General features: G+C 45.8%; 3 protein-coding genes across 13 annotated transcripts in view; 2 read left to right on the top strand and 1 right to left on the bottom strand.

Annotated features, from left to right (window-relative positions):
- The window catches only part of LOC126529774 (protein shifted-like), a 384,912-nt gene extending 378,960 nt beyond the window's left edge, over positions 1-5,952 (top strand). Inside the window, exons 9-10 of one of the 5 annotated variants that reach the window (XM_050177290.3) lie at positions 1,655-1,736; positions 5,259-5,952. In XM_050177290.3, the coding sequence (XP_050033247.2) occupies positions 1,655-1,736; positions 5,259-5,268 (92 nt within the window). In that variant the 3' untranslated portion in view covers positions 5,269-5,952. Of the gene's footprint in view, positions 1-145; positions 1,325-1,654; positions 1,752-5,258 lie in introns of those variants that run through there. The other 4 variants (XM_050177288.3, XM_050177289.3, XM_055070006.2 and 1 more) reach the window with 4 other exon arrangements.
- The window catches only part of LOC126529780 (5-demethoxyubiquinone hydroxylase, mitochondrial-like), a 52,556-nt gene extending 34,358 nt beyond the window's left edge, over positions 1-18,198 (bottom strand). The window contains exons 1-2 of one of the 2 annotated variants that reach the window (XM_055070007.2): positions 17,468-18,198; positions 13,216-16,691 (exon numbers count right to left, since the gene is read on the bottom strand). In XM_055070007.2, the coding sequence (XP_054925982.1) occupies positions 15,561-16,466 (906 nt within the window). In that variant the 5' untranslated portion in view covers positions 16,467-16,691; positions 17,468-18,198 and the 3' untranslated portion in view covers positions 13,216-15,560. Of the gene's footprint in view, positions 1-13,215; positions 16,692-17,467 lie in introns of those variants that run through there. The other variant, XM_055070009.2, reaches the window with a different exon arrangement.
- The window catches only part of LOC126529766 (DNA-binding protein P3A2-like), a 169,667-nt gene continuing 159,740 nt past the window's right edge, over positions 16,700-26,626 (top strand). For 4 of the 6 annotated variants that reach the window (XM_055070004.2, XM_055070001.2, XM_055070002.2 and 1 more), the window contains exon 1: positions 17,756-17,869. In XM_055070004.2, coding sequence (XP_054925979.2) covers positions 17,756-17,869 — 114 coding nt within the window. Of the gene's footprint in view, positions 17,025-17,755; positions 17,870-26,626 lie in introns of those variants that run through there. The other 2 variants (XM_050177275.3, XM_055070003.2) reach the window with 1 other exon arrangement.

Here is a 26,626-nt window from a genome sequence, read left to right as displayed (position 1 = left end):
GAATCAACTCGTCACAATTTCTTTTGAGCTCTCAAATATTTTTCTTGCTGTTTGCTCACAAAGTGGTAATTTGAGCTCTTGTAACATGCCTAAACACTTCTCATAAGATTCAGTGCCACTTAAGATTGCTGTTTCATGTCTGCAGCGGACACCACTGATCCAATGCTGAACATGGAAGTACCAACTGGCTGGTGGTGTGCTCTCCAGCATCCTTCGAAGGGCATCGCTGCTCACGCAACAGCAGCCGTGCATGCAGTCCTCCTTTTCCATCTGGCATAACAATCGTTGATGACAATTCTTCTGTTGTTTGCATGAAACTTGCAGTGTTGAGCATCAAGTTCCAGTGCGCCATACGCAAGCAGAAAGTGTGGGTCTAACTACCTCCGGCTGAGGTGCAGTGTGGCAGGGGCAAAGCTGTGAATGAAGAGAATACACAGATAAAACTGCAATTTTTTTTCCACTCCTCGTGAAGTTCTCACAAATTGACTGCAGATAACGTCATTTTCCCCAATTGACAATATTTAACTGAGCCGTCCTCATAAAATTTCTTTACTGAATATATGACTAATTCACCGATGGGGCGCAGTGTTTTTTTTGAGGGCGTATCAAAAATGCCATCGTTTGCTCCGATACAAGTATATTTGCATGCCTGTTGCTCCGAAGTACTTCATAACTTTTTCACGTGACCGTGAAAGGGGAGCTACTGTCAAAATCTGTATTTTCCCCGTCATCCTCCTTCATTCTCACTTTTTTCTTTCAGCTATTTCATTAGAGTTATGTAGTCACCCAATGAAAACTTGTCGCTTTAATCTTCAGCAGATGTTAATGGCCGTGGAAGACCTACGTATGATTGTAGACTTTTTTGGCACTTCTCTGGAGCTGTTTGACCTTCTTCTTGCAGAAGTCTGTCGAGCGTTTTCTTCCATGCTTTCTTTTTAAAGGACTCACCCCTATGCCAGCCAGCATCTAATTTACGATTTTATCCTCAACTTCCAGCTCACTCAGATCAGAGCGAACTTCACTCTCCTGGAGAGCACCTTCAGAACTTGTAGCATTCGACATAGTGTAGCCCATGCGCTTGAACTTCTGACATTACCTTGCCCCAGGAATGAGCCCCAGCGTAGGTTCAAGGTCAGCTAAAGTCGTAATAATGCATGTCCATGCGCAAGGAACGAGTTAGAGCACCACTGAGACGCAGTGTCCAATCAGATGAGCCGTAGTTGGTTCCGAGGCACAAACGGTATGACGCAAGTTCAAACGAGCAACCCAGAATAAAGAACTACGAGTGTATCTCCAGTGCTATAAACTTTTGTTATGTCACTAATTGTCTCTCGCTTTCTCTGACACTTACTTTGTCGGCAGGAACCAGCGAATGCGTGTCAAAATGTGAAATAGCATTTCACCATCCGCGGTGCCACTGCATCTTTCCATTGCCTCTGGGAAGTGCACAGCACAGTGAAGCAGATGGCCGGTGCCCAGGCCTCACCTAAAACACGAACTACTCTGATTAACCTTTCAGAAATAGATCTCCTTTATAGTATGTGTCCAGTATGTGTCCACAGTGCGTCAACACTGTAGACAGTGCTGGCGTAGGCGATTCCATGCAAAACAAGCCGTGTGCTGAACCCCTGCATGTAATAATTCCTCTTTGCAGAGCACTGCCAGCGGCGCTGTGTTCATGGCGTTTGCATCCGCCACAACCGGTGTCTCTGCGACGAAGGGTTCTTTGGCCGCAGGTGCGCCAGGCGTAGGTACACTCTCTCCCTCAGATGCTCACACAGTGACAAGGCACAGCTGTCCAGTATTTCAAAGGCTGCCCTTTAAATTCTCCCAAGGCCTGGTGCGTTTCCATGCATCAGTTCTCTCAAATGCAGCGGACAGGCATGCACATGTGTTTATAAACATACGTGACCCCTGTTGGATGCTAAAAAAAAAGCAGCATGAATAGCAGCAGTGGCAGAAGGCTCGATTTTTTTCACCGATGCAATCTCAATCAAAGCCAGAGCAGAATCTTCCACTGCTAGGCACACTCCTTTTTTTATTCGCCTCCAAGTGATCAATTGGAACACACCTCTCTGCTGGTGAAGCGGTAATGCAATGGTGATGATACATGTAATGGTGCAATGAAAATGAGGACATAAAGACAGAATGTGTACCACAAGCATAAATTTGCAACCAAGTTCATACCAGAGGCGCAAGGCCCACCCCACAGTGTGCAGTTTCCAGGTGGCATTTGTGGTGCACATTCTGTGCGTCCTTGCTTCTTCGTGCCATTGCATCATCATAGCTGTGTACCAACTAGCCCAAGTCTCAGTACTAATTTTATTTGCTGCAATGTGCGATATCTTCAGTGCAGCACACACATAATTACAGAAACACGTGCCTTGCAAGGAATCCGGAAGTGCAGCTGCCCACAGTGCAGCACTCGGCAGGTTGGGAAAAGCCACTGACACACTAAAACGAGGCCACCTTGAAATGCCAAATCTGATGGCATCTACATTTTTGTGACATCACGACACAGAGTGTTGACGTTGTGCAGCAATAATGAAGTTGCCTATAGAGCAAACCGGAATGCACATCTGTCTGCGCTTATGTATGGCAGCAGCCGCAGGAATAGAGCGGGCCAGTCTGTCATGCACCTCTGGAGACTGTAGTCAAACAAAACTGGCTCATAGAAATCAGTATCGCCATTCTTGGGTTCAAAGGGCCTACACTGTCATTTACGCAAAAGAATGGCAATCTGAAAGTGAAGTGCTAGTACTTGTTCAAGTCATTCAAATGCACGCCATTGAGGTGAACTGCAGTCAGCAAAACTATGCAAGTTTAGACTTGTTAACATGAGAAAAGACAATGTTTCAAAAACATTTTGTCTCGAAAACAAACGTGCTTACATTGTCAGCATTAGTCACAGGTGCTATTTAACTGTTATATTAGCTGGAAACTGAAGGTGCGTAAGTGAAAATAACTCCTGCTCAGTGAATGTGCTGTCACCACTTTTCAGGAAAACTTATTTAGTTCTCAAAATTGTTCAATTAGTTTGTGGCTCCTTATAGTACCATGCTAAGCAACAAAAAAATTGAAAATACCATATTTTATTGATAAGAAATTGCTTACATATTGTTATGACTGTCATGTGAATGGAGTGGAGAAATGTGGAAAGAAATGACACTAATGCAGTGACCAATTAAGCAAGCTAGACAATGGAGCACTCGTGACATATGAATAATGCAAATGCATTACATCAAAAAAAAAAAAAAAGTCCAAGTTTATACAGTAATCATTGAAAGTTCATTACGATCATCCACCTCCATTTTACAGCCTAATATGTAAGAAAGCAGTGCATAAACTAATGAATAATGATTATTCATGCAGAACTCATCACTGTTAGCAAATAAGAGAGTACTGAAATATTTTGAAGGAAGCAAAAAAGTTTTTTCAGGCACGATACTTAAATATTTGCTAGCAGCAAAAGCTACCTACAAAACTTTTTAATGAAACTAGGAAGACTTACAATTCCTTCTGCAATACAATGTCAGTGTCTGGGGGTGCTAAAAATTTAAACATACAAGGGACTTGAAAAATATTCGAAACGTGATGACATACCCTGGAGGGTGGCTGATCATGCCAATACACAAAAAGCATCTTTTCCCAGGAGCTTGTATACTATGTATTTCCAATAGTCACAATGTCAGAATGTGAATTTTAACATGGGAAAACTGCAGGGCAGGTCAGGTCTGCATAACTTTGACCACCTGGGGTTTGCCCAAAGCGCGGTATGCGAGGAACGCATTTTGCCAAAACGCTCTGCTATTTTACGTAGAGTGTGACCTCACACGTGTTAATTATTGCACATCTGTAGGCCAGGTGGTGGTAAATTGTTGTTTACAAACAAAGATATTACCATAAAGGTTACATCTTGGAAATTCATTAGTTTTGATTGCAAGTTTCCACCAAGTTTAAGTGCTGGGTTGAAGGCAAGCAATGTGTGAATACAAGGAAAATTAGCTGCATGAAATTCAGCTAAATGACACATATGGGATCTTGCAAACTGGACTTCACCTGATAATTCTGGTGGAGCTCATAACGAAAATAATAATTTTTTTTCAACAAAACCAGAGAGCTTTGTCTTCATACCACGCATTAGCCTTTCCAAATAAATTATTTTGCACTCAATGGCAGCACCTGCAAGAAATGTGTAGCTGCTTGCGAGTGAAAAAAAAAAAAAAAAACAGCTGCATTTAGATGTGGCACAATCATGAAAAGATACAATTAATTAAACTAAATCTTGTGTTACCATGCTTCATATAAGTGGGTTTCCATTGCCTATAAAGAAACTGAGAATGCAAGATATGATGCAATATCTTACAGGGAAGCAAATATTTGTTTGCTTGCAGCTCAAAATGTGTACTACAGTTGCGAAATTCTCACACCCTGAACAAGAGCACCTGATGTGGCCAGCAGCTTCAGTCAGCTGGCTAGCCAGTGAGCATGCATTATTCGCACGAATCGTATCACTGCCATCACATTGCGTTGGAAGGTTTCTTGTAACTAAGCATTGTTTGTGCATTATGCATCAGCACTGCAGGACACCAATTGGCCAGCAATTAGCCATCTCCTGTCTGGCCAAGCTGGCTGCTTAGGCCCACCAAAATATAGTGAACATATTTTAGTCTCAGATTCAACTTGGTTATAACAATTAGTAAGGGTTGAACGTATGCACTCAAGTTATTTTTACGCACAGCACATGTCTGCGTTATGTAAAATGTCACAGTTGCAAGATTGGCAAGCCCATTTTATCAAATACGGCCCACAGAGAAGTTAAAGAGAAACAAAAACAAATGGAGCAATGAAACTTCACTTTGGCTAAATTGGCTATGAATTAGCAGTCTATCCAACAAAAAAAAGATAACTGACACTTCTACAAGTACCTGGTGGTAATCACCCCTAACTTGTTAAATAACAGTCTCTAAATAGCACCTGAGAAGACTATGATGCACCTCATGGTGGTGACACGATGATGATACACCACGTTCTGCTGTCGCGCCTGGATGTTTGGACATTCTCAATGCTCTGCATAATTTCAGGGTGAGCGGTAATGACGGCACTAATTTAAGTTTTGGTACCAAAAGTGTTGATCTCTGCAAGCCAGTGTAACACTTGCACTTTCATATACAAGAACTTTGCATGGAAGCTGCTATGCACTAGAGAAAGGAAGGTCTTTTTAGATGTAACAGTGTCTTTTCTACTTCACACTGCAGGTATACCTAGGAGAAAAGAACGTCGGAAGAAGCAGTTTGTCTGAAACCTGCTCATTTCGAAGATCAACGCTTGTGTGCCTTGCGAGTTCCAGGGACAACCAACTTGACAGCACTGCCATGCAACAGGTGGTGGGGCCAACAGAACCGAAGAACCACCTCGAAAAGCCACTCGATGCAGGCATTGTGTAGACACGCTGCACTCGTCTTGCGTGCACTCGTGAAAACTAGCAAGTTGTCCTTATGTCGATACACGCAAACAATGGCATCCACTGCGTGTACTTCAGTGCAGACCACAGAAAAGACAGGGTGGTTTTGTAGTGGTTTCCAGCCAGACAGTTGGCCAAGGCGTTGCACAACAGTGGTGTGCTCCAGATGTGCCAAGCCTAGCGTGTGCTGTGATCCTCCTGCGAGGGCCAGGGTGCCCCATCTAGTCCTGCCTGTTGGTGCCAGCAGTGTCCACTGCTCGACTCTGACGACGCAAACAAGCTTCGAGAAGGCTCGCTCAGTTGTCTAACCTCATGTGAGCAAATCCCAGTTTATGAAATCCAACTGTGAACAATGTGGAAAAATTTTACTGAACTGAGAAAAAATAAAATGGTTACCCCTTCAACTCAAGGCTGTAATCTTCACAGAAAAAAAAAAATCAAGATATTCATTACTCTGTGATGGACATAATAAATGAGTGCCAACAGTGTTTCATTTCCTTAAAATTTCAGCAGTCATACTGAATGGGTGGTGCAATCACAGACTACACAGCATCAGCCCCATACAGGTGTAGCTCACATTAACTTTATTACCCTCCTGTCTGCATATTTTATGTCCAGTGAAGGCCATCTCCAGCCATTTGCATCAATTACTATAGGCCTAATCTCAATACACCACCCTCTGCATGCACCCGTTACTACTTTTTCAGACATAATAGCCACTACTGCTGCTCCTGTGAGTGCACAACCGGCCACTCAGTGGTGGAGCTACAAGGTTTTGCAGACCTGATGCATCGCAAAATTTTCTGCATCCAGACAGGCTGCTGCAGGAAACTCAAACTGGCAACATTCAGCAAGAATCAAACCACTTCCTCAATTTGTTTCAGCTCCCTCAATAAGGGTTGTTGCATTACATTTGGTCTTTCAAGATCTTTCAAAGCAGGACAGCAGAGTGCTTGCCATTTGTTTGCCTCAGTTTTACTGCTTCAGCCTCGACCTTTGGTTGCACGTGGTTCTTCGTTATGATCCAAGATAACTTTTGAAAGACGGCAAGGATTCTACGAGTTACATTATTCCAGGCACTGGCATTGCAAAATATCGGTGCCTGAGCTTTGAGTGTTTCGCATTGCGCAGCGACATAAATTTTGGATGCCATGGCTGACAGCACTCAGTACCTGGAGCCGTAATCAGATGACACCCACATGTTAAAAATAAAAGCGTACAAAGATGACAATATTCACAAAAAGTCACACTTGAGCGTGAAAGGCAAAGCATTGATTGCGACAGCAAATTATTGGACAGCTATACGCAGTAAGGTTCGAAACTTTATCAGCTGTATAAAGTGCTGTTAACATTCACCAACTAATTAAATAGGCAAGCACGGTGTCACATGTGCAGAAGTAAGCATAAACGAGCAACTCCGGCGATTTTTCAATGTCCACTGATACTGATCTTAATAAAATTTTGAATATGTTTTTTTTTTGTACTCTGATTATCAGTGCCGAACTAAATGGCTGCAAGTAATTTAGTTCTCCTTAAAATGAATTTTAAAGATTGGTCGCATTCCCGACTTATGATTATTTACTGGCCACCCTGTGTTTGAGACATTAGAGACTACACTGCCACGGTCACTCAAATCGTCGCTTAAATCGCCGCCGTCTAATTCCGAAAGTCTGTCAAAGTTCCCTGTGTCGTCAGGAGACATTATCCGCTCCGCTTCTTAGGCGTTAGCACCACCTGTTTTGCATTTTTAGCGTGTGTTCTGCGTGTTTACATTATGGTAGTGTAGGATCAGACGTCAGTGACTCATCGTGATGTCACGCGAAGCAACTACCCGTATCGGTTTCAGTATATCATTTATTGCTTACTTAAAATTATTGATGAATTTCTAAGCAAATTGAACCACCCTGCCGGTGACAGTGCTGTCAATGCCTTTTGAAAGTGACAATATCCTAACATGGTTAAGAAAACGCCGGAGTTGCCCTTTCATACATCTCAATCAATGACCACAGATACTCGTGCTTGGGACACTGGCATGATGAAGAGCGACAGCAACAGCGAGCGAATTCGCATTCGTGCTGCCTGTCGGTTCAACGTGAATTAGGCATGCAACAACACAGTGCACACCAAGCTTTTTCTGGTCGGCTAGCCTTCGAATCTAACGTAGATTACTTCCAAGACGCACGCTACCCTGACCTCCCCCATCTCCCAGCACACATGTCCCTGCTCCTCTCTCCTTTGCACCTGCAAAACAGTTGGCACGCACTTCCCAATGAGCGCAAGATGACGACGCTACACCAATCCCCCATCCTTCTTTGCTCACCTTTGCATGCCTTCCCTCGTGCCTATAGCACAAGGTGTACGGCTACTATCTTATCGCACTTGGGCTTTGTACGGAACATCACGGAGATGAAGACAGCGGAATTTTGCTGGAGTGTCCATATAATCGCAATAAAAATAATGCAGTTTTGCCAGAAAGGTGGAACATTGATGACGGTATAGCAAAAACTAGACGAAGTAAGGTTCGTAGCTTCATCAGTGTCACATGCGCTCAGGCAAATATGAACAGATCTCGGTTCTCAGATCTATCACAAAGCCTCCCTAGTGCATGCTTGATACCATGCGTTGACCTCACCCTTTACGTCGAAGCTGAAGGAAATTGCAGCTCTCCGAGAAGGTTGGCCAACAATGTGACAAACGGCACAGCAGTTTCCTGGATTGCTGCACCCCGGCACGGCTGCTTCAACGGCATCAATGCCAGTACAAATTTTCATGCAAAAAGAGGCTTGTAAATAACTTCTGCCTCGGCCGACATTTTTATACTCTTCTGGTACATTTACCAGCCATACAGGCTTCAAGTGAAACGACCGAAAACTTTGCTAAATTGAAACTGTGCCATGAAATTACTTCGTTAACTTGCAAAAAAATACACGGTTTACAATGAAGCTAAGATCGGGAAATGAAAATAGTTCATTACATCCTAAATTTCACTGATTCAAGGTTCATTACATCAAGGTTTGACCGTATTCTTTTATTAGTGTAACTTCATTTGGCATTTCTTCTTCAAACATTCATAAAAAGGCTGCTTGTGCTTGGGATAAGAACGAATCTAGCACCACTGAAGCATTCATGGCGCAAACAAACATGACCAATGATGACTCTTTCAGAATGCGAGATCAAAGGATCACTAAAGCTCAGTTTGTTCTCAAAATTTTCACTAAGTCTATGCATCTCACTGTCTACTGTGAGATTAGACTTGGCATAATAACCTTCAATGGCTACTCTGACAAGAATAGCATGCACTACTTTGCATTACCACAGAAAGAACAACATCATGACTACTGTACATAATTAGTGCCAAACACACGTGGCAAAATCGGCCTACATTTTCCCAACTAACCGCATTGGCGAGACTCAAAGGACGTCTTTTCATGTGTGACCATGCATACTGCGACACAAAAAAATATGTTCCGCCTGTGTACATTCAAAAACAACTGATATGTCATTGAAGCACGATAAGGCTGAAGAAATTACATTGCAAGTCTGACATATAGGTATGCATGCACGAGATGTTGAACTGCTCTCTGTTTTCCACTGTCAAATTATTCTTCCAGGCACCTTGATCTTCAAGTCTTGAGTTGTGTAGACACTAGCTTTCTGCTCTTTAAAAGGCACTTTACCAGGTCTAGCCATTTTGTCCTGACAAATGCAGCACCTACAATGCACGCTAATGATTATGTCTGCTAAGTATTGCATCCCTACGTGCCATAGAAAGAGCTTAAATTTCAAACCAAACGCCCTTCTCGTTGTGGGCGTTGCGCTCCCAGCCAGTGAGAGTAGACGAATATCGCACAAGTGCATCTACTTACACGGCAGTGTTGCGACATAGCTCATGGTGACATGTGACTTCGAAAATTATTCAAGGCAACATCAGTTATTTGTTTATTCTGTTGCTTCAATAAACAAATTAAAGTTTAGAAGAACAGCAAGACATACAAACCAAATGTCTGCGTGCTTTTGGTTTAATTCATACGATAGCAAGAGAGATGTACTTTTGCGTTATCTGCTTGTTCCCACATCATGCAGTTGTGTGTGCAGATAACGAAACTATATGCCCTTTTCAACCAGGTTCCAGTGCACGATCATGCACTCACACCTGCCTCATTGCTCGTGATTGTTGCACTGGTCATGTGTTCTCGTGTATAGCGCACAAAACTGTCCGCAGCACATGGGACAAATGCAATAGCTCTTGTGCAAGACCGTCACCGGAAGTGCGCTACGCAGCAAAAACGCGAGACAGAAAAAAAAAAAAAGAAGGCTGTGACAGTATTGACAGGCTGTGACGATCGTGTGACGTATTCGTCACACGATCCTCTGGCTCCGGTATGGGACAACGCAGGGAAGGAATTTTGCTTGCGGAGACTAGACGGACCAAGTGGAGCAGTGTCTGTTGGCGGTGACGCTCGCCTTCTGAAATCACGGGTTCGCTCCACTTCAAATATTTCTATCTCTGCTATTAAGAAATTAATCTGAAATATTGTTGTGGTAGAACACTCCTCAGAGGGCACATAATTTCCAGCGTATTGTAACGATGTTAGTAAAACAAGGATATTTATTAAAGGCAAACTTGTGCCCCCAAGTAAAAGTCACTGCGGTCGTGCAGAAATCCGCGGCAGTCGCGTTCTCAAACTGGGGTCGAACCGTCTTCCTCTTCTCCTCGCGTGACACCTCGTGCATGTGGCGCATGCGAGCCGGGTCCAACTGGCTGCCCGTGCCACGAAGATCGCTGCCTGTTGTTGCTGAACACCACCACTGTACGGCGTGCATAGTGCCCAATGCAAAGGGCGCGCAACTTGAATGTCACGAAGTTTGTCGTGGCAGTATAACCAAAATTTGCTATGTGGCCTGGTGAGGGGCCCTTTAAGATGCACAAAGTCGCTAAAGATACAAACTACTTGGACACAGCAGCATAAAACCCTTACTGTGCCATGCAGCCAGCAGTTCACCCATGAAGAGTTGCCTGCTTCTCATAGCAGAAATAAAATTAATACACGGCAGGTATAGTCGAGACATTTGGTGGCACTTGGGTATATAATTGAAACTGCCAAGAGCCTTTGTAGTTGCACGGCACTATTTTCTTTTGTCCAATGCCCACATAAAGGGGCCCTGAAACACTTCTCAAAGTAATGATAGAATGGCCATACTATTGAAGCATGCCGTCTCACCAATGTGCTGCAAAAATTTTTCGAATTCTCTATTTATAGGTTGAGTTATCTCACCAATATCTGGCTTTCTCTCTGCCTCCACTAGTGCGGTGGAAGCTACACAGTGGAGAAAGCAAGAGGGCAAAGCCCCACCCAAAAGTTGCACGTCATGGCAGCAAAAGAACTCGTCGTGGACACTTGTGATGGGCTACGTTATTTCGGAGGCCATGCATAGCAGGTGCAGCTACACACAATTGTCTTGTGCAGAACGGCAGTGCATTGATAAAAGGATTTTTCTGTCTTTTCTGAGATTGCAATGTTTCATTATTTAACTAACAATTATCAGTAGTGTGTTACTGAGAGTGCTGTCACGACCACGCTGCTTACAGTGGCGCTGATGACAACATTGCGAAAGCAAGAGCAAACGATTTTTTGATTTTGCAGTGGAGCTGTATATGGCTAGGGCACCACACACAAAAACTATCATCACTAGTGGCTCATACTCGTGTAAGCACTAATACCCCCGTAAGCAAGCAAAAAAAGCAATGGCTCATAACCCCGTAAGGCAAAGGCTACAAGCACTTAGAAAATTGAAGCGCACAGTGCTTACACTCTTTGGAATCACCCATCCACCATACATACAGATCAGCATGTCTAAAACTGTCATTGGCTGCCTCGGAGAAACCTAGTTGGGTATAGCCGAGTATGCATTACGATGGGGAGGCCACGTGTGGTTACCACTCCCGAAAAGCAGCTCACTTACAAAGTGCAATGGCACTAACTTAAACGAGTATGATGGTGACGCATGGCAAACACCACCGAAGATTGTGCCCGAGAGGCAAACCGTAAGTGGCAGGCCAGACGGGACGACGCGTGTCGCAAATTGGAGAATGCGGAGAAGAGACTCACATTTATAATGACATGGGTGAGAGAGCACCACAAGCACCCAAAATGTCTGAGGGGCTGGTTGGTGGTGTGAACCATGATGGTTACCACTTATTAGCCATTACTTTCATGGCCCAATGATGCGGCAGACTAACCAATACAAGCAGAGATGCACACTCTGTGATGCAGGCAGCAGTTAGGAAACACACAATTTTTTTGTGCTAGCAATTTTGCTCAGCCTATACAAAAGTTATTGGCTTGTAGCTCAGTGGAGAATAACAAGCCGAGGAACCACTAATTCTAAACAGTTTGCAATGTAATGCTCACGAGAAAAATTGACGGTTTTCCTTTCACCACATCATTGCAGCTTGTTTCGTGTTCTATGCATGTTTGGATTTTGCGTTTTTGTTGGACATATCGTTCTTCATATACATTTGCTTAATAAAAGCACTGGGTCCCTGTTGAGTTTACGCCGCATTTGATTCAAAATTAGTCCTAACCGCCTATCCCATGTTGCTTCAGCATGTTAGCAGAATGACTGAAAAAGCTCATCAGTTTCAGTACGGGCTGTAAACAGTTGAAATCGGAAAGCTCATGAGTAAATGCACCAAGCAAGGAAAGCAAGTAACAGCACGTTCAAAGAAAACCAAGGTTTTTCTATGCACAATCGTTTCTCCTGCACTTAGTTAAAACCTACAAATAATTTTCCCTATGCTTTCTTCGTTGGCTTCATATTACTGTAACAAAAGTCGGGCCCCTCGGTTCCCCTTCTCGTTCATTGCATAGCAAACATCTTAGAAACTACGATGCCTTCAGGTAGCACAAGCGGGTTTATTGGCGAGTTGATCTGCTACGTTCCTGTATTACATCGCACCTGCAGACTGCTGCCTGGAGTGGCACTGGCTCTCCAGGTCAGACCTGGTACACAAGGCACTCGCTCCACACTTGCAGGTCTAACAAGTGCACAGTAGCTTAGATGAAGTAGACACAAGCGTTAACTTGCGCTCGTCTCGCATCTACCTTCTTTTGTCTCATCTAAGGTGTGCACTTGCTAAACCTGCAAGTACAAACCAACTAGCCGTACAACACATTCTACTAAAGGGACATCAAAGGCAAATATTAAATCAACATGAACTGTTAAAATACCATTCCAGAAACTTCAGCACTTGTTTTGTGCCAAGGAAAGACTTCATTTAAGAGAAAATCACGTCTGAAGGGTCCGCACACCTTAAGCGCAATTCAAATCACCTGCCCCCGACCAGGGAGTAGTGATGTTGCACGTGCCATCATCGCCGTTTACTGCCGACGGTGAGTAAAATGGCACTCGACAGACAGCGCTACTGTTTTTGGTGCAAAACCCAAATGTGCGGCCATAGAGAGACTGAGCCAAGACAGAGCATCGAATTCGCTGCTGCAGCTGGTTTTGGTCAAGTGGCGTGGACCACTTGGGCATCCCGTGACATCAAATGGACATGGAATTCTCTGCTACTTGCAGTTTGTGCTAGTTTCGTGAGCCAGCAACATCAGCGCAGGACAAGGCGATAATGAAATTACTGAAACGTGAAAGCGTGGGTGATACAGAGTCGAGCGAAAGCGAAAACTTCCGACCACCCACACCAAGGGCAACGCCAATGAGCTTGTTTTTTCTAAAAATAAAACAGAAAGTGACAGGCAGCATTTTATTCAGTTTTGTAATGCAATACAATGTTTTATTTACACGAGCAGTTGAGTAGTATTGACAGAATTATAACTGCCTACATCATCGGGCTAATAGTTTAATGTCCCGGGCGTGTCGCAAGTCGTGTCCTGCATTTACTTCAATAACTAAAGCTTTGTTTGCGATAATAGTGATGCTTTAGACATTCTTGAGCATTAATCTATCACTTTAGCTTGACTTAATATTTGGCTTTAGTGTCCATTTAAGGTGTTCAACGCTCGACACTAATTTGGGGACAGAGTATCAGTGAGTGACTGGACACGGAATGAGTGTCCAGTCTAGTGACAGCGAGGGTGGAGTAGGTGGGTGCTGGCAAGTGTGAAGGAACACGAAATGCAAGTGCGAGTAGAAGCGTGAATGGTGTCCACTTATTGTGCCAACCTATGCTGCACATGCAATGTGGAAGATGTAGATTTGTCTCCACATTCTTATCTACATTTCTTAAAAACAATAATTGATTTTCCTTATGCAGGAAATCACTGAACTTCACAGTGCCGAGTTAGGTAGCCACATGATAAGGTTTCAATGGGTGCCTAGTCATTGTGGTGCGATTGTCAATGAATTGACTGACCGAAGCAAAATTGGCGTTCTCTTCCTCTGATGAAGTACAGATTGCCTAGTGGCGACTTGACACCAACTCTATGAGCAAGGCACTCGTGCAAGACCTTACAAAAACACACGGAGCCCACGACGACAATATCCAGACGCCTACATATGATCGACCCAGATGGTAAATTCTGTTTGCCCCCGATGGTTACGCAGAGCAAAACGTCATTGCTACAAAGTATTCATCTGGGCGTTGCTTTCACCCATTGCTATGCACACCTCATCGGCCAGTCGAACAGCCCTGATTGTGAGCACTGCCAGACACCTGAAATGCTAGAACACATATTGTGTGATTGCAGAGTGTATATTCTGGAGCAAAGGACATTGGAAAGTTCCCTAGCCAGCGTTTGCAGGCAACCACTGTCGGAGGACGCCATCCTCTGCCCATGGCCGGACACTGCAACTTCAATGCGGGCAACTGAAGCACTGTTGAAGTTTCTGCAGGACACCAAACTAGACGAGCGGCTCTTGTAGGGCCACTGTCTAATGTACACAAGCACTCCCCACTTCTCTCATAGTCACCCAGGTACTTTCACTGCCCTCTTCCCCAGTGCAGAGTAGCAAACTAGTGCGCACAAGCTCAGGTTGACCTCTCTGTCTTTCCTGTGAATAAATTCCATCTATTGTCTTTTGGCTTTATACGTAATTTGTTTTTTCCTGTGGGAGCAAAATACACTTAAAGCAAGAGCCTGCACAAAGGTTTTTTTTATACTCTTGTCTCACTTCAAGACAGTGTGCCCTTTCCTTGCTACCATTTGGCCCTGGAAAGCGGCTTGGCCAGATACATTTCTAGCTTATAATGATAGCTTGCAGTAAAACACAAAAAACAGCGACTGGCTGCCCTAACCCATACTAAAAGGTGCCCTGGGTAGAGTTGTCAACCACCCTAACTTTTGAGTAAATGTTGCATGTCCCAACTCTTGAACACCAGAAAAACTTATTTTTGTAATGCCTGAAATAATAATTTTTTTTATAATGCCACTTGCACATTCTTTTTTGTGTTTTGTCACATTGTCATAAACATATAGGTGGTCTCATTTCTGTTGTTCTAGCTCTGCTGTAGGCCCCAATCGTTCATAGTACCTCCGTCTGCATTAGTAGCCGTCTTTGTTGCACATACAGACAAGCAGCACTAACAGGGTCGCCAGTCTCTTTGTCCACTCGAGAGTTGGCCATCCTAGCCCAGGAGATATGCATCATCCATTACTTCTAAACTGACAATTTTATCAAGCTTAGACTATGACACACTTTACATCCTCACTGTGCCAATGAAATTTAAAGGATAAGGTAATGTTAAGAAGGTAAATCAAACTGGAAAACGTCAAATACCACTTTAAATGGCCCTTTAAAAACGTCAAGGGCATTTACTCGTATAATGGACAATCTGTGCTCACTCCAACCTCTAAAAGTTTCTATGCACTGCCCAATGTCTTCCTGCTGAATCAGTACGAAGCTGCAGAAACGTTGATGGAACCAACACACGTGCTGCCACTTTCCGAACGGGAAAGAGACTCACAGGTGATCATGCACGAACCAATAGTATTGCTGCTAAAGTTCAGTACAGCTGTGTACTGCTTGGGCTGAGCACGTCGAGTATTCTTGCGTGGCCTCTCTTAAAAAACACGTTTACTTCTGCACAAGTCTAGCCAACAACGGCACGCCAACACACTTCCACAGTACCACCACGTCAGCCGCCGAGCCCGTAGCCCAAGGGCACCTCGTACATCTCGTAGGCGAACTCCTCGCTGTGCGAGCCGTCCACGTAGCCGCCGACGTGGTCGATCTCGAGCCGGAACGGGCCCGGGATGCCGTCGGCCAGCGTGATGCCCAGGTGCTTGATGCCGGTCAGGTCGACGGCGCCCTGCTTGTCCTGCACGCGTCCCTTGTTGCTCAGAAAGAACTTGGAGAAAGGCACGCGCGCCAGCTGCCAGTAGGGCCCGCCGCGGGTGTACAGCGGGAACTGGTAGAGCACGTTCCACGTCACGTCGAAGTACTGGTCGGCACCCAGGTTGAGCATGTAGGTGCGCCCGTCGCCGCGAATGCGCAGCTCCAGGTGCGTGAACGCCGACCACTCGTAGGCGGCGGGCATGCCGAACGGCCGCCTCGCCCGGGGCGAGCGGATGTTGCAGTAGCCGGTCTCGGCCACCTTGCCGTCCTTTGGCACCCGGGTGTCGAGGTAGCCCGAGAAGACGCCGGCGCCGGCAGGTCCCGGCGCCAACTCGGCGCGCGAGAAGCCCTCGTTGTTGTCCCTGTCGGTGGTCACCGTCCACTCGTCGATGGTCTTGGCGTCGAACTTCCAGAAGACTTCGCAGTCGCCGTGTTCGTAAATTGCGGGGTCACCGCGCAGCGCCTCGACCACCTCGTCGCTAAACTGACGCGCGTCTGCTTTCAGCAACTTGTAACTATTCTGGAACAGCGTCCTGTAGTCGACCTGGGGCGGCGGCCGCTCATAGTCGTCGCTACCTTTACGGCTCCTCTTGTAAAAGCATGAACGCGCGGGCACAACCACAGCCGAGGCGCCAACACACGCTCGCAGAAGACGGGCAGTAGCAGACGAAACACTAACAGCCGCCGACAGCTGACTGAATGCCATGGCAGTCTCACCGTTGCTGTTCTTCGGTATGATGTAGCCCGGCGAGGTAACGCGCAGTATTAGTCTCGACGATATAGCCACCGCATTTCAACTTGCGAGTCCTTAGACAGTTCGGTAAACCCAGCAAGCAAACACAACGTCTGTCGAAATGTGCCAAGAGCGGCGCGCAGATCGGTTTTCAGTCTCTACGCCGAGAATCGATCCAAACTCTGGGAAGCAGCAGATCTACAGGCGAAACACAGGGGGAGGGGGGGGGGGGGGGATTGTCCAAAATATAAGCACCATAAGAGCATCAGACGTCGATAATGGTACTGAAATGTATGCCCATTCGCACGACCCTAGCAACAAGGGTAAAAAAAAAAACGACGAAAAAAGAAAGCGGAGCAATCTGAAGCAACGCCGGCACACGAGCTTACCGCAGACCCACAGAAGCAGTCGATGACGACTGCCCGCGTCACTTCCTGTTCCGCTGCCGTCTTGCTCAGTTCGGCGTCATTTTAATCGACTCTTGCGCATGGTTTTCGGCCAATTCTCGAAAGGCAGGAGCACCTCTGAGCGGTAAGTAAACACGAGCGTACGCGAAAGCAGCATTAATTAACCCTTTAACGCACTCTGCGCACCTACCGCGCAGTGCTAGGCCCATCCGGGAGCTCGCAATCCGTTGCCGAAAAAGGGGCTCACTCCGCCTCGGGACACTCGCACCGCGCAGCCGCAAAATGGCCGCCTGTACTTTTTCTTTGTATATTTTGTTTTGTTGTCGCATCAGAACTCGCTCAGATGCGTATTTCGTCAGCAGTCAGTCGGTGTAGAGCTCCAAAAATAACGGACGTTCATCAGTACATGAGTCGAGAAGTCTCGATCGAAAATGATACCCCTGTGGGACGCGAGCGTCTATAGCGACGGTTGGGCGCATCGGGGCAGGGACCGCTGCGTCGCTCAGCGGGCAGCAGCATGGCGGCACCGAGCACGGACCAAGTGCAGTCATGACGGTCGTGACTTACCTCAGCGTTTTTCGCCGCCTGTGTCAGGTAGGGGCGCGTGGTCTCGACCCGTGGTCTCGACGCTGTTCGTGTGTGGGCGCTCGGCGCGGTCGCACTGCTACTGCCCGGCGCTGCCGCGTGGCTAGCAGGTCGAGGAGGAGGGACGCCTTTGGCTGAAAGTGCGCAGCCGCAGCACCTGCTCAGTCGCTGGTTCTCCGCCTGGCCCGCCCCGTGGCGAGACTCTTCGTGTAGCGCGCGATTTCCATCGGCATTGGTGTCTGCTCACTTTTTGCGCCCTAAAGAACGGTTATGCCTGACTGTTTTTCCGCTAGAGCAATTCCGAGTCGACAAAAGCATCGGAGGATGCTCAGAAGCGGAGGAACGCTGCGTTGCGGGGCAGCATCCACCGGCGAGAGGATCACTGTATGTGCCCGAGATGACGCGGTCTTTTGGCGAGCGAAAAGAGGGCGGCATATTTATTGGTACCCGCGGCACATGTTCATTTCTTTCTTTAAGCTCGTCGTGCAATGCGCTGAGACTACTCGTGCTGCTGCGATTCATATTTCAGCTTCGATCACATCTGACCCGCCCCTCTCGACACTTTTACGTCGATTCATTAATTATTATTTTTGTAGAAATGTAAAGATCAGCCTGTCTAGTTTCACATGCAGCTATGTGCCACAATGCATATAGCAAGAATTTGAAACAATTTTGTAGTGGTAAACTGATTTTAAAAGTGGAAATAAACTGATTTTAAAAGTGAAATAATGAAATCACTGGCTTTTTAGCAGTTTACAGCGGATGCATTAGGCTGCGTTGCGTAGACCGAGCATTCGAAGTGACATTACATATTACACTAATTTGTACAATGTGAGAAAGAGCGACTAAAACTTTGAATTCATGGTTGCCAACATGCAGCAGTTGGGATCTGAGCTTGCATACAGCACAAAAGTCTATCGCAGATATACGTTTCAACAGAGACGTTCAGCAGGCACAAATTCAAAGAGGCCCCCTCCACAGTGTTCGACTTTCACTCATCAGTGGCAATTGTATTGTCTAGTAGTTTCAAATAAGCTGCTTCTGCTCCAGGTAGCAGGTGACCTGTCAGTGTAGACCTTTTACAGCGAGCCTTAAGTGCACAGTGTACCAGTGGTTGCCACATGCCTGTCGCCATTGAATGTCTTCTGAATCAAGAGCAAGCAAGCATGAATCTTCCCTCCAGCAACATTCCGCCGAGAGGCCAGACATCACTTTAAGGCCAACTGCAAAGAAATTTCACTTGTGGTAAATTGACTATAAATGCCTAGCCTATACTCTCAAAGTTATCTTGGCAAAGCCGCAGGGCTTGTAATTGCCTAATTTTGTTAGCAGCTAAATAGCGCCTATGCAGACGAAGCATGCACCTGGCGGCAAAATGGTAGCGACACGGATGTGGTGGATATTGAAGAACTGTACGCAACTGCTGGTCTCTCAGTTGAGCCATGTTGCGCCTAGGCAGCCAGGCACTTTGCTCGCTCATTTGCGAGTTGACGAGCACCTCTCTCGACGTGTTCTCCCTTTTGCAAGAATGCCAATGCGTTATCTGGCCATCAGGTGCTCAAATATGTACTCAAGCATGAGAAAAATGGCTGTGCAGTCCACAACGCTGAGTAGAGGAAGGCTGAGTACATCTTTTCTGTATGAGAGCAGCATTCCAGGCAAGTTGTTAATCCATTACTCAAATGATATTGTGCAACGAAAAATGACACCGACGTAAGAGAAGACGACACACCAGGCGCTAGGTGGTGTGTCGTCTTCTCTTACGTCCGTGTCGTTTTTTGTTGCTCAATATTATTTGAGTAATCTTTCCTGTCCCAGCTTTCAGAGCGAAAGGTGCACCACGGCACAGCAGGCAAGTGCGACGCGGACCAGCCAACTCGCACAAAGCATGTCAACTGCAGTTAATGCAGCTGCACAAACGAAATTTCAAGAGCACAGTCACTTATTGTAAGGATTGGGAGGTCAATCCCACCGCTCGTAAACCGTTATCGAGATTGGAGTCGGGCATGAATTAGGTGGTAACTGGCCCATGCCGTCGTCCTACTTATCCACGCTGAGGACGTTGAAGTGAAGGACTGCTTCTCATCAAGAATGAGGAATATGGGTTTATTTACAGTATCTACATAAGGACGTTGCAGTTCATCAGTCTAGCATGAATGCAAGAGAAAGTACATCTGTCTAACATGACTGCGAAAGAAAGTACACTGAGCAGCCGCACAACAGCGGTTTATAAACACGCGGTCCTCCCTCGATCCCAAGGTAAGGCAAACATTCGACCAGTCATCGTAAACGAGTCGCCTCTCTGCCGGAGGGACACGCACACTTCCGCACAGGTTCATGGCTCCCGCCGACGTCAGACGGTCTTCGCAGAGCTCGGGGCTTACGTCAGGAAAGGCGAATTTTATTCCCCGAGCTGACCCCCGCAGTGCAGCCGCTGGTTGTCCATTGTGTTGCGTCTTGAAAGGCGCGTGGGAAGGGGCCTCCGTAGACGTTCCCTCGGCAACTCCGCTCGTGGCCGACTGGGCCGGCGGTGGCATGTTTAGTCACAAACCCTTGTTCGTCGAACTCATCTCGGCAATCCCGCGACGCAGAGTGGCGCATTGCAATGCGGACACAGTAGACTTGGTGACGCCATTTGGTTAGAGCGTAACGGTGACTTTCCAAGAAAAGTTGGCGCCGCTGTCGCAACTCGCTGGCAAAACTTGCTCCTCAGCGGGCTGTGCTTAACATCAAGATTTGCTTGGCAAATGTTTTCTCTGCGTGTAAGTACCATATGCCGCGATGGCACACGAGAACCAAAGGTAACATTCAAAGGTAAATTGTTTTCAAGGGTGATATTCATGAGCAATCATTTCTGGTAGTGCGCCATCTTCAAGATATTTCATGCGTCTCTACATTGGATGCATTGAAGTTGTGGGCTCACTGTACGTCTCCGCGCACGGCGTCGCCAAGTGGCCCCCGAGAAGTGGAGCCTCACGACGCGGCACGACGGCGTACGGCGATAGACCCACCGCAGGTTCGAGCACCGAGCCGAAAGACCTGGCCAGCTCTGGCCGTACGCATGGGCGCTCTCCCAGGAACACAAGGCGTCCAGGACAGTTAAGGCGTTTATTGATCACAAATGGCTAACATGTACCAAACTGCACCCAAACACACGGAGTACACTTGGCGCCCGCGGTTCCTGATGGCGAGGAAGGCGGGTTACACGCTGCGTCGAACAATGGTTTGCGTTCGAAATGCGTTCGCAAACGCTACCTAGCGCTTCCCGTCACCGACCATGGTCTGCGACGGTTCGGACACGCAAAATGTGACGCACTGAGTACCTGCGACTACCGCAAGGGCGGAACGCAGAGCCACTCAGCAAGCCACACTTACGCAAGCTGACAAAGCACGTGAACGTCCCCAGGCCGGGGCGTTGGGGACACAAATAGCTGGTCGCTCACGTACCTTGCAGCTTGCCTCTCGTGACCGGCGCTCGTCCCTGTCGCAGCACGACTCTCCCGCGCACGGCGATCGTCCCCAGTCGGGGCTTCTTCCCTACGTCACGACCCAATCGCAGGGCCGCGTAGCATGACGTCGCGGGACGCGGTCGCGGCGCCCGGGGAAAACTGCGCGTGGTCGAGGGGCAGGCATTTGGGAGGGGTTTTCCTCGCAATGGCGAATAAGTCCGGAGCCTTAGGCACAGCAACGACTGCGCCCCGGTAGACCGAAGGAACTCCCACAAAGTAGACAAACGAAATATTTTCTGACACAGTGGCAAAAACGAGCAGGAACCGCATGTCGCATATATCAAGCTGCCCTGGTGTAGCTTTTTTCTGCAACCCCTCCATCTGTATTGTAAGATGGGAAAATAAATTAAAATTGAAATCACGAAGGAGAACACGACATGGTGGCCATGGTGTGGATGCCACAGTAAACCATGCAGGAATGCAATGGCACCAAAGCGAAATGGGTGGAGCTTTATTACGGCCGCAGTCCGGCCCATACCCAGCCTGTCTGGCCGTGAGTTTATGCACACATAGCACCGAGCCCCTCTATCCTGGCCATGCCAGGCCTCAGCTACTTATCAGCCCTGCGCTTGAGCTGACTTGTATACCTCTTGTATGTGAGCCCACTCCTGTAACAATACCCAAGTTGGACTGACAGTATGTGCTAAATAAAATAAACATGACCCACAGCAGTGCGACAATCAGTTGTTGCCGCAGCACTAGATGACTTTGTTTATTGAAGGTGCAAATGCAATACACTCGCTTCAGTGAACTCAAACAGCATGCTACTTGTCAGCCAAGCTAGTGCACCATGCACCCTATTCCAGCTGCTCTGGCATGTGAATGGGCATGTTTGATTCCTGCGCTGGCTACACTAGACTGTAGATGTAGCATAACTGTGCCACGCGTGGACAAAACCATACTGCACCTTTAGCTTGGCTTTATACACCTCAACCGTACCAGGAGTGCCTGTATTTATGACCGCTCACCAGACTGTAGATGTAGCATAACTGCGCCATGTGTGGATCGCATTTATGTTAAGCAAGACGATACCGCACCTTTAGCTTGGCTTTATACACCTCAACCGTACCAGGAGTGCCTATATTTACAACCGTTCACCAGACTGTAGATGTAGCATAACTGTGCCACGCGTGGATCGCCTCCACATTAAGCAAAATCATACCGCACCTCTAGCTTGGCTTTATACACCTCAACTGTACCAGGAGTGCCCGTATTTACGACCGTTCACCATGCACACCTTTCTGCAAGGCAAGCATATTTACTCAGCGTTGGATAGCGAATTGCCGGCAGTGACGGTGAGGCTAACACTACTTGCAGTGAAAACAATGTTATTGCCACCACTGGCACCACAAAATGCCACATGATGTTGAACTTCGATAAGCAATGCAAGTGAGTCCATAACAGCGAAGTCAAACGTGGAGTAATAGGTAGGTGCCACAAGCTTTCTCGCTGCATTGGGGATAAAACAACGGGCGAGTGATTTGTCGTCCACTTGCAATATATTTTGTCCACATGTACGCAAATATTTTAATCTGAGCTGTAATTAATCAGAAAGCCATTCCCAAATTATCTGATCAGCGCTGGCAACAGCAATTACATGGTCAGAACTAACCACCATGGCTGGAGCAGGTAGCAAACAGGCTTCTTCTGCATGTGCACACACCTATTACCGAACGAAATTGTTGTGCACAAAGGCAACGACGACAGCAGGTGTACAGCCGTAACAGCCCTACAGATATACCACTAAAGGCTAGAATGTAGAGGGTTAAAGCAAACTTCAGGCTGCTACATTCGTCAATTTCAGCCGGTAAGCTAGCACACAGTAAAATTGCAGTGAAGACAAAGTGGGTAAATTAAAGGCTTATTTACACTGCCTCTGCAGCTTTGGCTGCAGCCTTGTGTCGTCTACACACACACTTCTCACCATGGTGGCCGGAATAACAGCTGTCTGATCCGTACCTAGTGCCGCCATGGCCATTGCAAACTAGCAAGCAAGTGCCGACCAGAAGGCGCTGTCATGTGAGCAAATATGGGTATGATGCTGTAAAAAGTCTATACCTTCCTGCCACCATGTGCCAAGTGATGTGCCCTCCTGTGCCTGCGACAGAAAAATTTACCTTACAAGGGCACTGGTTTGGGCTAGTTGGTTACAATTCAAGGTCAATGTGTTAAAACCATTTGAACGTTTACACTTGTGTCTGTCGTCCCCCAGCCATTTTTCCAAGTGGTGCGCAAATAACATTAATCAAGAAAAATTCAGCATCACTCTTGCCATGCATATGTACCGCAAAGAACACAATACTTCATAGATAACACAAACTAATGTATTGCAGCATGTCATTGACTCTAAGGTTTTCCAAGTGTCGGTTCTTTACGAGTTCCGTATTTGTATCCTTTGAAAAAATCGTATTTCATATGGTGGTGCGAATGCATTCCATGTTTGATCGAACATATAAATTTTACAGATACCTGACAAAGATAGTAACGTCTGCTGCCAGGCTTGTTGGTACATGGCTTTTAGAAATCGTTGTAGTATGCCTGTCCGTGTCCTTTATTTTGTTGTCCGCGTCATTTTTTGTGCCTAAAACCATTGCTAAAAACTTGACAAAGGGAATATACTTGTTCAACTAATTTTAGAGTAAACAAATGTAATAAAGTTGAGATAGATATTGTCACGTGGTAGTGATGGTGAAGAAAGCAGCAATATGGTGGAATACAAAACTAGCTTTTATTGGGCGAACCTGTGCCCACAAAAACAGGCTACACTTATAGCACAACGATAGCGGCGAACACGGTCGGCGATCGTCGAAAATCTGATCAGCGGGTCAAGTGCGTCAGCTTTTATACAGCAGTCATCGAATGTTCCAGACTAATCGTTGGGACCCACATGCCTTCCACAAAGTTCTACAACATTCGAGTCACGCGATGAAATCAGATAACACAAGGTTCGGCGACAACAGACAGCGGATAGAAGCATCGATAAGTCCGCGCTGTGCGATAACATTTGTTAGGCAGCGAAACGTGGTTGCCCGTTAAATATAAGTAAACGTGTCAATATTAAAGGTAGCACTAAGGCTATGCTCCGATCTTGTGCAGTGATAATGAAGATGTAGCTATCAGGACATTGAATATGCTCCAATAAATGAATACTTTTTTCTGGAAGTGCAATAACAGGAAGTGGACCTGGAAAAAAGCCCTAACGGAGAAGGAATAAGTTTCATGCTGGGGGGGGGTCTGCCAAGCCCAGCATAGTTGTGCAGATGGGATTACAAGTTAGTGAGGTTCAGGATTACTCTCAGTTCAAACAGAGAAAGATTAGTCAAGTGCCTACCTCTGAGTGAATTCAGGCTCACGAACAAGTGTGAGGATAGTATAGAAATAATGAAGGGAACTATAGCTCAGATAATTTCACAGGCCGCATTCTCCTAAGCAACAAATGCCCTAATAAGGAAATTGCAGAGCATGAAAATGTCTAACTCCACAGATAAGAATGAACCTGCTAAATTGTAAATGTGTAAAAGATCAACTGCAAGAAGAAAGGTGGTATTTGAAAGTATAACACTGGAAAGCTCAAGTAAACAGTAAGAAAATGGAGGCAGTGTTAAATGGCTAATACCCAAGTCAGACGAGCAAATGTAACGACACTTCGAGGGAGTGCATTGTGTCTCGCCGAGTGTCGCTTCGGGTTTGATAGCAGCGATGATCTGTGAAGCTATAGGGGTTTATATGATTCTCAGCATTTTTAGTTTGTTAGAAACAGTTACTTTTTCATTACAAAAAGGTGCTTATGTACAAGAACCGCCCCCATCTAAAATGGAAATACTGTAATCCCATTAGCATGTCTTTTTGTTTTGAGCCAATCCAAGGAAGGGACATATCCAGAGTCAGAATGACACAATCCCTCGAAAAGGAAGGTTTCAAGCTTTTTTTGGCTTGACTGATGTCGCACACACTCTCAACATTTGAAATCACAACGAAGTGGTCTTAGAATTATTAATTTATTTGTTTATTCCAAATACTCTCATATGCAAATGCATTGTAGAGAGGGGAGTGGTTACAAAGGAACGGTAAGTTATACAAAGTTGCGCAGAAGAAACGGTAAGGCAGAATACTACAACGAACCATAAAACAAAAACCACGTGGCACAAACAAAATGACTCGCTATATGGCACAGTTAGTTACAGTGAAAAAAATCCAAATAAAGATTGTCTGAACAAAGCATGATCCGTCATGAAAACAATATTGGCGGGAATGTGGTTGCTACCACATAAGGTGTTTGGTATGAAAGAGTGCAGAAATGTGTTTGTGTGAGAGAATGTACACTGAACTTTACTATGGGGTCAACCCGCAATGAAAGGTACGTAGGTGCAGGGATGAGCTCAGCATGTGGATGATGGTAGACTTCGTGATTAAGCATAGGTGAAAACTTTTTTGATAAATGAGACAATGATAAACGGGATTTCATTGCTGTCACGCTGGATGTGTGAAAGTAATTGGCTAGTGTGAAGCGAGTTGCGTCATTCTGAATCAGTTCAAGCACATTAATCACGGCCAAGATGCCAAACAGTTGTGGCATATTCTAATTTTGGGCACACGAGGGTTCTATAAAGAAGCAATTTTAGTTCTGTTGGAGACTTACTGACATTTCGACGTTAGTATCCTAGCATTCAATTTGCTTTATTACAGTGACATGAGTTTTCCCTGTTAGATCGCACGTTATACTTATTCTGAGATATCCATAACATGAAACTTGTTCAAGCATAGTGCTTTTAAGTTTATAAACTTGGTAGCGTTCGTTTGTTCGAGAAACATGTTTTAATTTGCATCTATTCATGTTTAGTTCCGCAAGCCACTTGTCGCACCAACCCATTATAGAATAATAATTATGATTAATTAATTATAATTATATTATAGAATAAGTCTAATTGTAACACATGTTCATCGTGCTTTAAATTAGTGCCAACTCTGTTGTGAGAATTTATTTATTCTTGACTCATTGCTATTGAGGCCACAAATGTCAACGCAGCGAAGTGAGTTCCTCAGAGACGCTCGCTGGGGTCTCTGATGAACTCTCTCTGAGGAATCTTTCTCTCTGACAGCCTGCGAGTGACACTGGCAGTACACTCGCTCGAAGTGTCACTACCCATCTGACTGGGATGTAAGATAGAAAGTTGGCATTTGAGAGAGAAAGATGTGTGCAGTGAAAGATAAGCAGCGTAATGTTATCAGCAGTTTCGATGGTATAGTAAAAGCAGTGGAAGAATTATATACTGACCTCTGCAGTACCCAGAACAGCCACACAACCTTGATTAGAAGTAGTGACGAACAGGACACAGGAGCTCCATTTATAACTGGCAAATAGGTTAGGAGGACATTGTAAGACATGTCTCTGAGAAAAAGCGGCAGGAGAAGGTGGAATAATGTTCGATTTAATCAAAGATGCATGGGACATTGAAAGGCTTGCGACCATTTATGCGCACTGCTTCACGACTTCAAGTGTACCAGAGAGTTGGAAGAATGGCAACATTATTCTAACTCATAACAAGGTAGCGATTAAAGAAATTGAAGAATTATGTGCCATTTCACTTGCTTTTAATATTGTATAAAATATTCAGCAAGGTAATTTTCAGTA

Source organism: Dermacentor andersoni, chromosome 9 (assembly GCF_023375885.2).
Source record: "Dermacentor andersoni chromosome 9, qqDerAnde1_hic_scaffold, whole genome shotgun sequence".
In the NCBI taxonomy this organism is placed as follows: domain Eukaryota; kingdom Metazoa; phylum Arthropoda; class Arachnida; order Ixodida; family Ixodidae; genus Dermacentor; species Dermacentor andersoni.
The sequence above is the reverse complement of the archived record's forward strand: the minus strand, read 5'-3'. Positions and strand labels throughout refer to the sequence as shown.